Source organism: Natator depressus, chromosome 2 (assembly GCF_965152275.1).
Source record: "Natator depressus isolate rNatDep1 chromosome 2, rNatDep2.hap1, whole genome shotgun sequence".
Lineage (NCBI taxonomy): Eukaryota > Metazoa > Chordata > Testudines > Cheloniidae > Natator > Natator depressus.
Genome location: NC_134235.1, coordinates 67,167,803 through 67,182,735, shown reverse-complemented (window position 1 = coordinate 67,182,735; position 14,933 = coordinate 67,167,803). Strand labels below are relative to the sequence as shown.

Here is a 14,933-nt window from a genome sequence, read left to right as displayed (position 1 = left end):
GGGGAGAAAAGCTGGACCTTTATGATGTAGATACAGAAAACTATTAGTAATAAACTTATAAGAAACCGCTGTTATGCAAAATTCCATGAAACACAATATTGTATGGTAAGTCCAGGCAGCCACTCAATGCATACAAAACAGCAAGTTAGAAAATATTCAGCTGGGTGTTGATGCAATAATTAGAAAAAGAAACCTTTTAGAAAAGAACTGGTTACTTAAATGGAGAAGTCAAAACAGAATCTGGACTAATTTTGGCTCTCTTTGGTGGGATTCATAAATCACATAAGAGCTTTAAACTGAGGTGGGAGGGGATCAAGTTATTCCTAATTACAATATTTTAAACTTGATAATCTAAATAGAGGACCTCTTTACATGCCCTGACCCTGCAACCTTTATTCAGAGATTGTCCTTCAAGGCCTCATTGGTGAGGTTCTCTCCACGGAAAAGTTGCCCTCAAACCTGATGGAGGATGCCAAGGGATCCCTAGCTCTGTAAACTAGCAGTAGCTCTGGATCCCAACAGCCATGTCTTTCAGTTGCCTGACTCCACTGGCTTCTGAGGACCCAGGAGAGGATAGGCAGATACATTAATACAGTCCTCACTTTACAAATATCCACTGTCAGGCCTAATGGGGACATCCCCCCGACAACTCCAGCCATTTCCCCCAGGTGGACCACAAACCATGCAGAAAGATCTCTCAAGGGTCCATAGAAGGAGTGAACCCTGCTGTACAGGCATCTAAGCCCCCTTCTGTGCAGTGAAGAGACCTCCATATGGAGACCCCTCCATACCTGGATCATCGGAACACCAGCTAGGCCCTAAACAGGTTGTTGATACAGGCTATGTTTCAAATAATATATCGCAATGTAATTTCATAGATACATCTGAAGAATCATAGAATATCAGAGTTGGAAGGGACCTCAGGAGGTCATCCAGTCCAACCCCCTGCCCAGAGCAGGACCAATCCCAACTAAATCATCCCAGCCAGGGCTTTGTCAAGCCTGACCTTAAAAACTTCTAAGGAAGGGGATTCCACCACCTCCCTAGGTAACGCATTCCAGTGTTTCACCACCCTCCTAGTGAAAGTTTTTCCTAATATCCAACCTAAATCTCCCCCACTGCAACTTGAGACCATTACTCCTTGTCCTGTCATCTGCTATCACTGAGAATAGTCGTGGATCCATCCTCTTTGGATCCACCTTTCAGGTAGTTAAAAGCAGCTATCAAATCCCCCCTCATTCTTCTCTTCCGTAGACTAAACAATCCCAGTTCCCTCAGCCTCTCCTCATAAGTCATGTGTTCCAGACCCCTAATCATTTTTGTTGCCCTTCACTGGACTCTCTCCAATTTATCCACATCCTTCTTGTAGTGTGGGGCCCAAAACTGGACACAGTACTCCAGATGAGGCCTCACCAATGTTGAGTAGAGGGGAACCATCACGTCCCTCGATCTGCTGGCAATGCCCCTACTTATACACCCTGAAATGCCATTGGCCTTCTTGGCAACAAGGGCACACTGTCGACTCATATCCAGCTTCTCGTCCACTGTCACCCCTAGGTCCTTCTCTGCAGAACTGCTGCCTAGCCATTCGGTCCCCAGTCTGTAGCGGTGCATTGGATTCTTCCATCCTAAGTGCAGGACTCTGCACTTGTCCTTGTTGAACATCATCAGATTTCTTTTGGCCCAATCCTCCAATTTGTCTAGGTCCCTCTGCATCCTATCCCTCCAGCATATCTACCACTCCTCCCAGTTTAGTGTCATCCGCAAACTTGAAGATATTGAACAAAACCGGCCCCAGGACCGACCCTTGGGGCACTCCACTAGATACTGGCTGCCAGCTAGACATGGAGCCATTGATCACTACCCTTTGAGCCCGACGATCTAGCCAGCTTTCTACCCACCTTGTAGTGCATCCATCCAGCCCATACTTCTTTAACTTGCTGACAAGAATACTGTGGGAGACTGTGTCAAAAGCTTTGCTAAAGTCAAGGAATAACACGTCCACTGCTTTCCCTTCATCCACAGAACCAGTTATCTCATCATAGAAGGCAATTAGATTAGTCAGGGATGACTTTCCCTTGGTGAATCCATGCTGACTGTTCCTGATCACTTTCCTCTCCTCTAAGTGCTTCAGAATTGATTCCTTGAGGACCTGGTCCATGATTTTTCCGGGGACTGAGGTGAAGCTGACTGGTCTGTAGTTCCCAGGATCCTCCTTCCCTTTTTTAAAGATTGGCACTACATTAGCCTTTTTTGAGTCTTCCGGGACTTCCCCCGATCGCCATGAGTTTTCAAAGATAATAGCCAATGGCTCTGCAATCACATCCGCCAATTCCTATAGCATCTTGTAGTACTGTGTACTACTCTGTATATGCCAAACAGTCAATTAAAGTCACATATTAAAAGTCCACACTAAACTGATTTTATTAGAGCGCAAGTATAATACAGTAATAGTGACGATCTGCTGAGATATATGATAGCTTAACGGGCTACATACATTGCATTATTTGCTGACATGGGAATCTAGTGGATTCATTGTATTCCGTATAGGTGCTGAATAAATTATTAAACTAGATATCTTTAGAAAGAAGTGAATTTACATAAATCTAAGGTGGTAACCATATGCTGGACAACTGAGAATTGAAATCAGTGTAGGCTTACAAGAGTGACTAGAAATTAAAAGCAGGGCCATACCTGTCTGTCTAAGGTTGTAGAGTAAGTGTACATTATTTGAGAAACATTATGTGATCCTGTAATTAAAGACTGTATTGTAATGCATATGCACGAGGGGGACAAGGTTGATCTTAAGTGTGGCAATCATAACCTTGTCATTCCTTGACTTTTAAGTGCTCAATTATATAGCCCTTAACAGTCTCTTCATACACATAATTTAAGACAGTAATACACACTATTTTCAGAGATTTTATGCACAGGGTAGTCTGTAGAACCAAAAGCTCTTATACTCATCCTTCGATTAAGAGGTTGAAGGCATAGCTACTGTGTATTTTTATTTGTCAATATAAATGGTTCCACTTCATTCCTGGACTGGAATGGGCGGTGTTAAGCAGCAGATTTTACCACTGGAATTTCGCATCCCGTTTTCATGAACGTTTCTGTTAGGATTTTTCTAGCAATACGATTAAATTTTGGCTGTTTTATTTAGAAAGTGAAAATATAGTTAACAAAATATCACCGCTAAAAATGACGGTTAAAGAAACCACTCATGCCAAATAGCGACCTTCGTTTGTACAACCCCCTTGATGTCAGACGAGTTAAAAGTGGAACAGAACAGAACTGTCCTTCCTTTCCCAATTCCCCATGCCGAATTCAGAGCTCTTATGCCATAGTTATCTCTAGGTGCTGCTTGTTTAACTGAGCCCTGTTTAGCGGTTTATCACATCGTTATGTAGCCGAACTGTTAATTTTAGAGATACGATTAATCAGATGTAACTTAACTAAGCCACTGTGCATACGCTGCCACCTTTGAGTGCGAGGCAATTACAGCACTATGAGGCTGTTGCACTGAGAATAATAGGATAACGAACAGCCAAGCGTTTTAAGAGGCCGGGCTGTAGCTCAGTCGCATGGCCAAGTCAGCAAGGCCTCTTTTGGAGGTGAGCAGTGCCTAGTGGCAGGGGAAGGGCTGAACTGGCTAGAGTGCCAAGGGAGAGCGATTGCTGGCGCGGGAAAACATTGAGGGGAGCCCGGCCCAGGCTTTAGATCGCTAGAAAGTGCGCGCTCGGGGGCTGAATGACTAGGCAAAGGAGCGATTTCCATTTCATCCCATGCTTGTGCTACCCCCCCTTAGCCTAGCTGGGGGTGCTTCTGTTGTAAGATGGAAAGGACAGCCGTGTGGCCATCTGCGCTGTTCTAGGCGAAAGGCACAGCGGTAAAGTTAACACTTCACGCAGCTCTGGAACCATTTTCGCAGCAGAAGCTCGGCTCGGAGACGACTGGGGGAGGCGAACTCTCTCCCGCCTTGGCCGCGTGAATGACATTAAGCCCCCGCTGGCTCTGGGGGGCAGGATAGAGCGGGGTCTCCGCACCTTCCCCGCAGCGCCGCTGCCAACCGGTGAATCTCGGTATAACTGAAGAAGGGCACCGCTCGCTCTTACACGTGCCAAAGTTAATGGAGGTAAAACATTTCCTGCGGGGGGGTGGGGCGTATAATTTCGTTGTGCTTTCAAACCACTTACGCGGGCCCAGCGGGAGCGGCCGGGGCTTTCTGCTCTGAGCGCTGGCCGGGGGAGGGTGTTTGCTAACAAGTACTCGGTCATGCCGGGCTGGGCAATGCCTGGGGGAGGACACTGCTCGCTTCTTCCAGCATCGGCTTCTCTTGTGTCCTGGTCATTCCTGCTACACCAGCCCCATCCTCCTGATTCCAGCGCAGCTCCCCCTGAGACCAGCCTTCCTTCCCTCTCACCCGCTGCGGGGAGACGCTCGCCAGCCACCCTCGCTACGGGCCCAAGTGACACAGCAGCACCTAAGGGGGCAGCCTGGCCAGGGCTCTCCCCGCTCAGCGCGGTAGCGGTAGCAGCAAGCGGACAGGTAGCTGCACACACACCGCTCCCTTCACCCGCCCGCCTCATTCCTGCTGCAATGAGCCTCTGCTGTCCGAGCACAGTGCGCCCCCTCCAGGCGGCAGCGCCCTGCGCGCCCCCTTCTCCACCCCCGCAGCTCCCGCTCCCCCGGCTTCCCCTTCTGGCTGCTCCCAGAGCGACGCTCCTCACCCTGCGCTGCAGCGCCTTTGGGCCGAAAGCCCATGCACGCTCTCCCCCACCCTTCCTCTCCAGTGCTGCTCCTGTCACCCCTTCCCTCCGGTGCCCTAATTCCCCCCCACACACCTCCATCCCAACCCCTGCCCCCCCCAGTGATCCCCCATTCACCCCGTGCCCGAACCCCCTGCCTGCCTGCCTCCCTCCCAACCCCTGCTCTCCCCAGTGATCCCCCATTCACCCCGGGCCCTAACCCCCTGCCCGCCCCAGTGATTCCCCCATCCACCCCGTGCCCAACCCCCCCGCCTCCATCCCAACCCCTGCCCGCCCCAGTGATCCCCCATCCACCCCGTGCCCTAACCCCCTGCCTCCCTCCCAACCCCTGCCCGCCCCAGTGATCCCCCATCCACCCCGTGCCCTAACCCCCTGCCTCCCTCCCAACCCCTGCCCGCCCCAGTGATCCCCCATCCACCCCGTGCCCAACCCCCCCGCTTCCCTCCCAACCCCTGCCCGCCCCAGTGATCCACCATTCACCCCGTGCCCAACCCCCCCTGCCTCCCTCCCAACCCCTGCCCGCCCCAGTGATCCCCCATCCACCCCGTGCCCAACCCCCTCGCTTCCCTCCCAACCCCTGCCCGCCCCAGTGATCCCCCATCCACCCCGTGCCCAACCCCCTCGCTTCCCTCCCAACCCCTGCCCGCCCCAGTGATCCCCCATTCACCCCGTGCCCAACCCCCCCTGCCTCCCTCCCAACCCCTGCTCTCCCCAGTGATCCCCCATCCACCCCGTGCCCAACCCCCCGCTTCCCTCCCAACCCCTGCCCGCCCCAGTGATCCCCCATTCACCCCGTGCCCAACCCCCCCTGCCTCCCTCCCAACCCCTGCTCTCCCCAGTGATCCCCCATCCACCCCGTGCCCCACCCCCCGCTTCCCTCCCAACCCCTGCCCGCCCCAGTGATCCCCCATCCACCCCGTGCCCAACCCCCCCGCTTCCCTCCCAACCCCTGTCCGCCCCAGTGATCCCCCATCCACCCCGTGCCCGAACCCCCTGCCTCCCTCCCAACCCCTGTCCGCCCCAGTGATCCCCCATTCACCCCGTGCCCGAACCCCCTGCCTCCCTCCCAACCCCTGCCCGCCCGTGATCCCCCATCCACCCCGTGCCCTAACCCCCCCCGCCTCCATCCGAACCCCGCCCGCCCCAGTGATCCCCCATTCACCCCGTGCCCTAACCCCCCTGCCTCCATCCCAACCCCTGCCCGCCCCACTGATCCCCCATTCACCCCGTGCCCTAAGCCCCCGCCTCCATCCCAACCTCTGCCCTCCCCAGTGATCCCCCATCCTCCCCGTGGCCCCTGAGCTGCCCCTCCCCAGCGCAGTTCCTGGCCGCTCCCTGTCCCCGCACGCAGGGACAGGCAGGTAGCTGCTCCCTTCCGCGCCCCCCGCCCCCCTTCGCTCCCTACCTCCCGCGGCGCTGGGTGCCCCGCCCCCTCCCCGCCCGCGCGCCGCGGCTGGTGCTGGGGGCGGCAGCGAGGAGGAAGGGATGAGGTCATCCTCTTTCCCGGCGTCAGTCAGCTGGGTGGCGGCGGCGGGCGGAGGGATGCGCCGGTCCGGGGAGCGGTCCCGCGGCTGCTGCCGGCTCGCGCGGAGCGCGCGGGTGGCGGGGCGCCGGGGCTGAGCGTGGCTCCCCACAGGCAGGCGGCGCTCCAGGCGCGGCGGGCCCGGGAGGAGCCGGCGGCCCGTAGCCGGGCCGGGGAGCGGAGCGGCGGCGGCGGCGGGGGAGGAGCAGGGGGAGGCGCGGGATAAAGGCGCGCTCTCCCCGGCGGCGGGGCGGAGGCATCATGGCCGCGAAGTCGGACGGGCGGCTGAAGATGAAGAAGGGCGGCGAGGTGGCGTTCACGCCGCTGCAGAACTCGGACCACTCGGGCTCGGTGCAGGCGCTGGCCCCGGGGCTGCCCTCGGGCGCGGGGCCGGGCGGCGGCGGCGGCGACGACGAGGCACCGGGGGGCGGCTGCTGCAGCGGCAGCGGCGGGGACGGCGGCTCCAGCTGCTGCGGCGGGGGAAGAGGCGGCGGTTCCCGGGGCTCGGGTGGGGGCTCGTCGGCGCTGTGCCTGCGGCTGGGCCGGGAGCAGCGGCGCTACTCGCTGTGGGACTGCCTGTGGATCCTGGCCGCCTTGGCCGTGTACTTCGCCGACGTGGGCACCGACGTCTGGCTGGCGGTCGATTACTACGTGCGGGGCCAGCGCTGGTGGTTCGGGCTGACCCTCTTCTTCGTGCTGCTCGGCTCCCTCTCCGTGCAGGTGTTCAGCTTCCGCTGGTTCGTGCACGACTTCAGCACCGAGGACAGCGCCTCCGCTGCCGCCGCCGGCCACTGCCCGGCCGCCGAGAGCAAACTGTTGGTGAGCAGCGGCTCGGCGGCCGGGGACATGGACGCCCCTCGCCCCTGCACGCCGCAGAGGCAGGCGTCCAACGCCAGCAAAAGCAACGCCACCACAGCCACCAACAGCAGCAGCAGCAGCAGCAGCACCAGCGGCGGCGGCAGGGCCGGCAAGAGCAGGTCCGCCTCCTGCGCCTTCTGCATCTGGCTCCTGCAGTCCTTCATCCACATCCTGCAGCTCGGGCAGATCTGGAGGTACAGCCTCTTTACCCTGCTTACACCCCCACCTACCGGCCACAGCTTCCCCGGGCTCCCCTGGGGGCTCGGCCCCTACCCGTCCGGTGGTGATGTTGGGAGGCTGGGGAGGGGCTCCTCTTGTGTGTATTTAATTGAGCGAAAACTTGCATTGCTATTAAGCTTTCCTCCTTTCTTTTCCGGAAGCAAGTGACCCTGTAAATAATGTAGTTTGGGTGTATGCAGTTCTCTATAGTGTGGATGCATGAGCGTGCAAATACACACTTGCACTGGGTTAAAATGTTCTCCAAACTAGGTAGCTCCTACGTGTGTGAGGGAACATGGATAACTCCCTTCCATTGCCACCGCTGGCAATACTACCTGTTTCTGAGTGGCTGGGTAGGCAGGCAATGAATAGGTTGCACACCCCTGCTCGCACACTATTTTTGATTTGATTGGTATTAAATATGCAGTGTGACAATCCTGCAAAAAGTATTGGTAACCTGCCTCCGTTGCAATGCGTTCAGGTGGTTTGGATGGCTGTATCCTTGTGCATGGCTCTAGAGGAGGTAGGATGACCAGATAGCAAATGTGACCAATCAGGTTGGGGGATAATAAGGTCCTGGGGTGGAGGGGATAGGGTCCTACATAAGACAAAGCCCCTAATATCTGGACAGTCCTGATAATATCAGGATGGCTGGTTACCGAAAGAGGAGGATTTATGTAAAAGCCCTTTTAAAAGGGAGGCAGTGGTAAGGATTATTAACCTTCCCAAGTTTTAATGCTAGTGGGCATTTAAACTGGTTGTTTAGTTGTCTTATGATTCGCTACACATGGGAAACAGTTTCATTACACCCAGATTACATCAACTTGCAATCTAAAACATGATACACCTCCAGATTTATATTATCCCAAAGTCTGGAAAACATTAACTTTCTCAGCGAAGTTAAAAAAAACTAGTATTTTGAGAAAAATATACCATATTCATATTATCTAGAATTCTCTTCATATATGCACAGTATTAATGTGATTAGAGAATTTAAGAGAGAGTAAAGATTATAGCTAGAAAAGGGATGCACTGCCTAGGGATGTATAGTCCTGTTGTTATAACATCTATTTATATAACATCTAGTTCTCAAATTACGTTTTTCATTTATCATACAGTTTGTATGGTGAAGAAATATTTCAGACAACAAACTTTTAAATAGTTTTGTTTCGTGGAAAGGCCACGTTATAATAGTCTATAGCAGATATGATACTTGATACTTACACTGAATATCATAATTAGTATTAATGTTTTTGGAAAAAAACTATGCCATAGTAACTGTATAGTTTCAAATAGTGCAATGCTATTAAGTACCATGTAGCTTATGTGTTCTAATAGATACTGTCTTTTCTTCATCCCCGAAAGATGTTTTTTAAGAATATAATTTTAGTTCAAGAATAGGTTTTAAATTGAGGCATAGTCATTTGCAAGTGAATTTTACCAGTGCTTTAAGCAACCTACTTTTGGGAAAGCATAATGTATGCAGTTACAATTTCAAAATAAAATTATGGTATACAAAAGCAATGTTTCAGCTATGCTGAATGTAGCCATCTACTGAAGCAACAGTTGAAAGTATTATTGAAGTTTCTTTTTTGACTGGTGGAAGGTACATTTTTAGAAGAGGTTTTTAATTAGCATATGTTGTAAAAGGATTTCCTATCATGGTCATATCATTTAGTAAGAATCATTTAAATATTTGTTTCATATTTGGACTCCCAGATTGCTTGTGTACTTCCCCCATGTGGGGCTGAACTCGGGACTCTTAGTGAGATGCATAATAATTAATATTTGGATCCAATCCTGCAACCACACAAGTATCTTTATGCACATGAGTAATGTCATTAAGTACAATAACACTATTCATGTGTGTAAAGTTGCTCATGTGTATTTGTTTGCAGATCAGTAAGCATGATCTGATACCATGTAATTTTAATATACTCAGAACAAATTCCCTGCCCACCTACCCCCAGAATGGTCAAAGTGGCAGGAGTGAAGCATTTCAGTTGTACGTGGGTGGTGGCAGTCTGTAAAGAGGCAAGACAAAGAGAGTCTGCATCACCCTGAGTGCCACAGAACAGAGCTCCTCGACATCTCTCTGGATTAGAACATGCAGGGTAGGGGTAGGGTTTGTGACTTGAGCTGGATATGGACCAACATTGCATGGCAGTGCAGGAAGCATGGTGAGTTGGGATTGAGGGTTCTTCAGCCCCTTGGCTATTCTTCTATGACAATTATATTCTTTGTGCATGAGATTTTGCTTCATGGAAGAGTGCTTAGTAGTTTGCCCTTAAATTTGCTGACTATCCTTTGATTGTTATAATTTTTCTTCATAAATTGTGTCCATTATAATGCCATAAAACCAACATGAATATCCAACTCAGCAATCTTATTTATGTTTTAGCATGCCATGTTGTTTGATCAATTTGTTAGCTGTTAATTGGTAACTTAACTATTTCTCTTTATATTTTCATAAGTCTAGTCATTTTATAGCTGATAGTTTATAGTATTTTTACATAGTTATTGTTTATAGTCCATTTGGCTAATTTGTTCCTTTCCTCCCCAATGTATTTCATGAAAGTCAGAGTCCTTATGGTCATCAACAGTGAATGATATGAGAGGAGAGGTGTGCTTGTACCATTCCCATAGATTCAAAGGCCCGAAGGGACCGTTATCATTATCTGGCCTGATCTCCTGTGTAACACAGGCCATTGAACTTACTCAAAATAATTCTAGAGTATATCTTTTAGAAAAACATCCAAACTTCATTTAAAAATGGTCAGTGATGGAGAATCCACTATGACCCTCAGTAAATTGTTCTCATGGTTAATTACTCTCAGTTAAAAATGTATGCCTTATTTTCAGTCTGAATTTGTCTTCAACTTTCAGCCATTGGATCGTGTTATACCTTTCTCCGCTAGATTGAAGTGCTAATGATTAAATATTTGTTCCTATGTATGTTCTTGAGTTCCTTGAGTCATCACTGTTATAGTGATGTCTAATCTCATCATGCTCACTGCTCTTCTCTGAACCCTCTCCAATTTATCACTATCCTTCTTGAATTGTGGGCATCAGAACTGGACAAAGCATTCCAGCAGTGGTTGCACCAGTGCCAAATATAGAGGTAAAATAATCTCTCTATTTTCACTAAAGATTCCCCTGTTTATGCATCCCAGGATGACATTAGTTCTTTTGACCATAGCATCACATTGGGAGCTCATGTTCAGCTGATTATCCAGCAAGACCCCCAAGCTTTCTTTCAGAGTCACTGCTTCCCAGGATAGGGTCTCCCCTCCTGTAACTATTACCTACATCCTTTGTTTTCAGATATGTGTGTTTTCACTTAGCTTATTAAAACACACATTATTTGCTTGTGCTCATTTTACCAAGCAATCTTGATTGCTCTCAATCAGTAACCTGTCCTTCATTATTTACCACTCCCCCAATTTATGGTCATCTGCAAATTTTATCAGTGATGATTTTATTTTCTTTCAGGTCATTGATAAAGATGTAAAATATTGTAGGGTCAAGAACTGGTCCCTAGGTAACCCCATTGGAGAGAGACCTACTCAATGATGATTCCCTGTTTTTACAGTTAGCCAATTTATAATCCTTTAATGTGTGCCATAGTTTATATTCTAGTTTTTTAATCAACTGAAACATCTTACAGACATCTAAATATATTACGTCAACACTTCTCAGTGCAGTCGTGGGTCCAAAGGAAGTGTAAACTCTGGAAAATAGGTACTTCCTCTGGAAAACTAAGCACAATTCCAGTAGAAAATCCATGGAACTGAAACCTCTCCCACCTGACAAAGCATGTATGCTGGCCTGAGAGGTTGTCATGTAAGCACTCAGAATGCAGGCTGACATTTTTGTGAAATTTGGTTTGCATTCATTAGGAGTTCCTTCTTTGGCAGGCCACAGTGGTATACTGCATGTTGTCTGTGTGTCATATTAGTCCTACGTGCACATATGGCCTAAGGATTGAAGTCCCTGCTGTTGAAAACCTGTGCTACTTTCTTCTCTTTGCTTGGGGGTTCTTAGTTTTCAATTTTTACTTATTTTCCTTTGGCCCTGGTTAAATCTACCCCTTCTACCTAGGTTCTTCTATTGTCCCATTACCATAATATCTGGGCAATTTCAATAATTAAAAATGGCAATTATATCTTGCTTTTTCCCTGTCAACAAGTAGACTTGGGTGTTGAGGTTGCTTTTTTGTTGTTTAGTTGGTTTGGGCCAGATATATATATAACTATGAATGTGAGGATATAAGAAGTGGGTTTTGTGCTTAGCTGTGAAAGCATGGAAGCTGTTGTTCATTCTCATTGCATCTGGCAGTGAGGTCCATCTCTTGTGAAGTTTCTGACTCCAGAGGTCATTAGCCATCCCTTATTTGCCATCTGATTTACTGCCGCAGTGGAACTTAGATATCAAGGAAGTGGTGGTCGTGTGGAGAGACAATTGCTCAAATAGCTAGAAATGGTTCCATGAAGGGTGTTGAAATGGTAACCTGGAAGTGGACTCTGAATTCAACAGGGAGTTCATACTGAGAGTAACCAATTGGGGTGATGTGTTCCTGGTGACCTCTATATTGCTGAGCAGTTGGCTTGCTGCTTTCTGAGTTCTCTGGAACTATCTCAGAGCATGGAGCTTCAATCCTAAATATAGAGAATTGCAGTAGTTGTGTATGGACATTATGAAAGCCAGTTTTGAGCCCAGTAGGTTTGGGTACATATATGAGTAGCCCACCTTGATACATATTTTGATATGACTTCGCTTCTCAATATCTTTGCATAAAGAAAATATTTTGGATCAAATTATTAATTTTGTTAAGATATTGAATTACTAGAAATTGGCCTTTCTGTATATTATGTTCAAGGTTCATTCTTATTTACATACATTACATTTATATTCTTACAAATATAAGTGTGATTGCTAAAAGCAATTGCATATTAATTGAAGTGTGCTAATGGGAAATTGATGGGGGTTTTAATACTGTCTGGGGTGATGCTGTGAAATAGTGATTTAAAATGAACTTTTACTGCAGTGTAACAAAACAAAAAAATATGGTGTGACTGCAGATGAGCCACAAATATCTTATGAATAAAAATTTAGGTTTCTTTCTTTTGTATTTTGTCACTAATTTCTACAAACCATTGTACTGAGGATTGAATTCTGCCATTTGGAAGAAAAAACGCCATCTGTGAAAAGATTTGGCGGATATCTGCAGACTGTCAGCCAGGACTGGTCCTCGGTTACAGTCCCAGTGAAGTTAGTGTGGTTGGTTGAGTGTAACTGAGGGCAGATTTTTGGCTCTGTGTAGGCAGTTGAATTTATACTATAATCTGTTAATTGCTTTGGGTTTTTAAAAATTCTGCATGCAGACATAGCTGTGGATATGTTTTCTTATCCATGCCTCTGATACATTCTGATACCCATTGTGATGCTCTGCTCAAGGCACTCAGAACCTCAAGGCACTCAGAGGTAACTGTGTTACCTCTCTGCCTTAGCAAGAGAGAACTTTGCTGGAGTTTACACTATGAGACAGCTCCCTGCTGCACCAGTCTGTTAGTCTCACTAGCAGACTCCTCCAGACTCTGGCAGTCTAAACCTTGCCTTGCAGGTAACAACCAGTGAACCCAAGTTCCCTGGAGGTACCTCTGCTGTGTCCAGTCCCTCTGACTGGCACTTGTAGAAATTAGGTTTGCTGCCTCCGAAGAGGCAGTGCACACACCAGTCTGTTAGTTTAGCTGAGTTCCTGCCTAACAACACTCAGATGGTTTTGTAATAAACCAAGAATAAGTTTATTAATAGAAACATAGATTTAAGTGATACCAAGCAAGAATAAGGGATAAAAAATGGTTACAGAAAAGAATAACATGCTTGCTAGTGTCTAAAACTTAATTCTTGCAAGCTATGACTTTGCCTAACACAGTTTCTCACTTATATCAAGCTACCAGCATCTCCAGAATCAGAGGGTGCTATCCCCTTCAGTCCCTAAGTGATGGAAAATTAGACTATGTCTACACTGTGCACCTTACAATGGCGCAGCTATGCTGCTGCAGCCGCACCATTGTAAGGTGAGCAGCGTAGCCACTCTTTGTTGCTGGGAAAGAGCTCTCCTAGTGACAAAATAAACCACCTCCCAACGAGGGCAGTAGTTTCATCGATGAAGCGCTGTCCACACTGGCATTTTTCATCGTTAACACTTTTGTTGTTCAGGGAGGTATTTTTTCACACACCTGAGTGACAAACGTTTTTTAATGGTGAAAGTGCAGTGTAGACATGGCCTTAGGCTGTCTTTGTTTCCCTTATATTTCCCAAAGTTCATTGTCTTTGCCACAAGAACCACAAAGACCTGCTGGGGGTTCAGGCCCGCTGGAGTGATCACCAAGCAGTTTCCTCCACTGCTTGTTACCTTGATTGCTTTGTTTACTTGATATGTAAATGTAATTTCATTGTCCCTGGCTTACAAAGCTCGACCCAGACAGGTAAATCCACATTCTTTTGTCTAAAGCAGGTTTGTCTATCGATTGCCTTAAAAACTTTTTTTAAGAACATATTTCCAGCACACATACATAACTCATTGTACACAACCTGTACATAATACATATTCATGGGCAGCATGTCACCAGTTTTTATGATGTCTTACAAGATATTGTTTGGCTAAATATTCTGACAACAGTGTGTTGAATGCACCCTTTGCCAGTTGACATAATGGGGCTGTTAGGGTCACACCCATGCATATGTGCATCTAGAAGTAATTATGAAGCCCTGTCCTCCAAGTACATCTGCTGCTGGAGATAGACATTTGGCTACAGGTTTTGGGAAGCACAGGTAAAATGGGAGTGTAGCTAGCACTGCCTGCAATGCTAGTAGTCTTAGAAAGGTCATGTATTTTCAGGGTAAGGGTGTGTCCATGGCCTTGTCAGCCCCACCTGCTGGCAGAGCACACTGGAAGAAGCACAGAGTGTCTCCCTTTTTTTTAATGGATAGAGCAAGAGCCACCCTCAGCTTAAATCTCCTCACTGCCTCTTCTTTGTTCTCCTTCAGGCATCTCTGCCCAGGCAGTTCATGTCCTCCAAAGGACCAGATGTGTAACTTCTAAAACTCATTCCTCTTCCTTCTCCTTCCTAGTTCTTGTTGTGGAAAAGTTAAGCTGAAGTGATTTGGAAGTGACATTAGGTTCTGAAAGCAGTGGGCTTTGTAATACTTCTGATCTTCTATGGAAATGAGCTTGGTAAAGCTGGGTCAGTTGCCAAGGAAGTTTGGATGCCTCACAATTAGTTGACAGTTGCATGGTTTCTGAGGAGGAATGTAGCTGTCAAGGGAGATAATGGATGCTGTACATAAGGCTTATTCCTACAGTTCTTTCTTAAGTGCACCTGAGTAAAGGACGGCATGATTGGACCCTTGAGTTGGAATAGAGAAAAAGATAATAGAAGTTAACAAAAATAGCAACAGACATTATTTTGTTAATATATTTATTTCAACTTGAGTAATGAGTCTGCAAAATTAACATATCCATGGATAGCGTTTCAGGACAAAGGCCAGAGATTTAGAGT

The 14,933-nt window shown here is 48.1% G+C and overlaps 1 protein-coding gene across 1 annotated transcript in view; it reads left to right on the top strand.

Annotated features, from left to right (window-relative positions):
• Positions 1-6,552: 6,552 nt before the first annotated feature.
• Positions 6,553-14,933, top strand: part of XKR4 (XK related 4) — a 296,678-nt gene continuing 288,297 nt past the window's right edge. The window contains exon 1 of the mRNA XM_074944366.1: positions 6,553-7,343. Within this exon, the coding sequence (XP_074800467.1) occupies positions 6,553-7,343 (791 nt within the window). The remainder of the gene's footprint in view (positions 7,344-14,933) is intronic.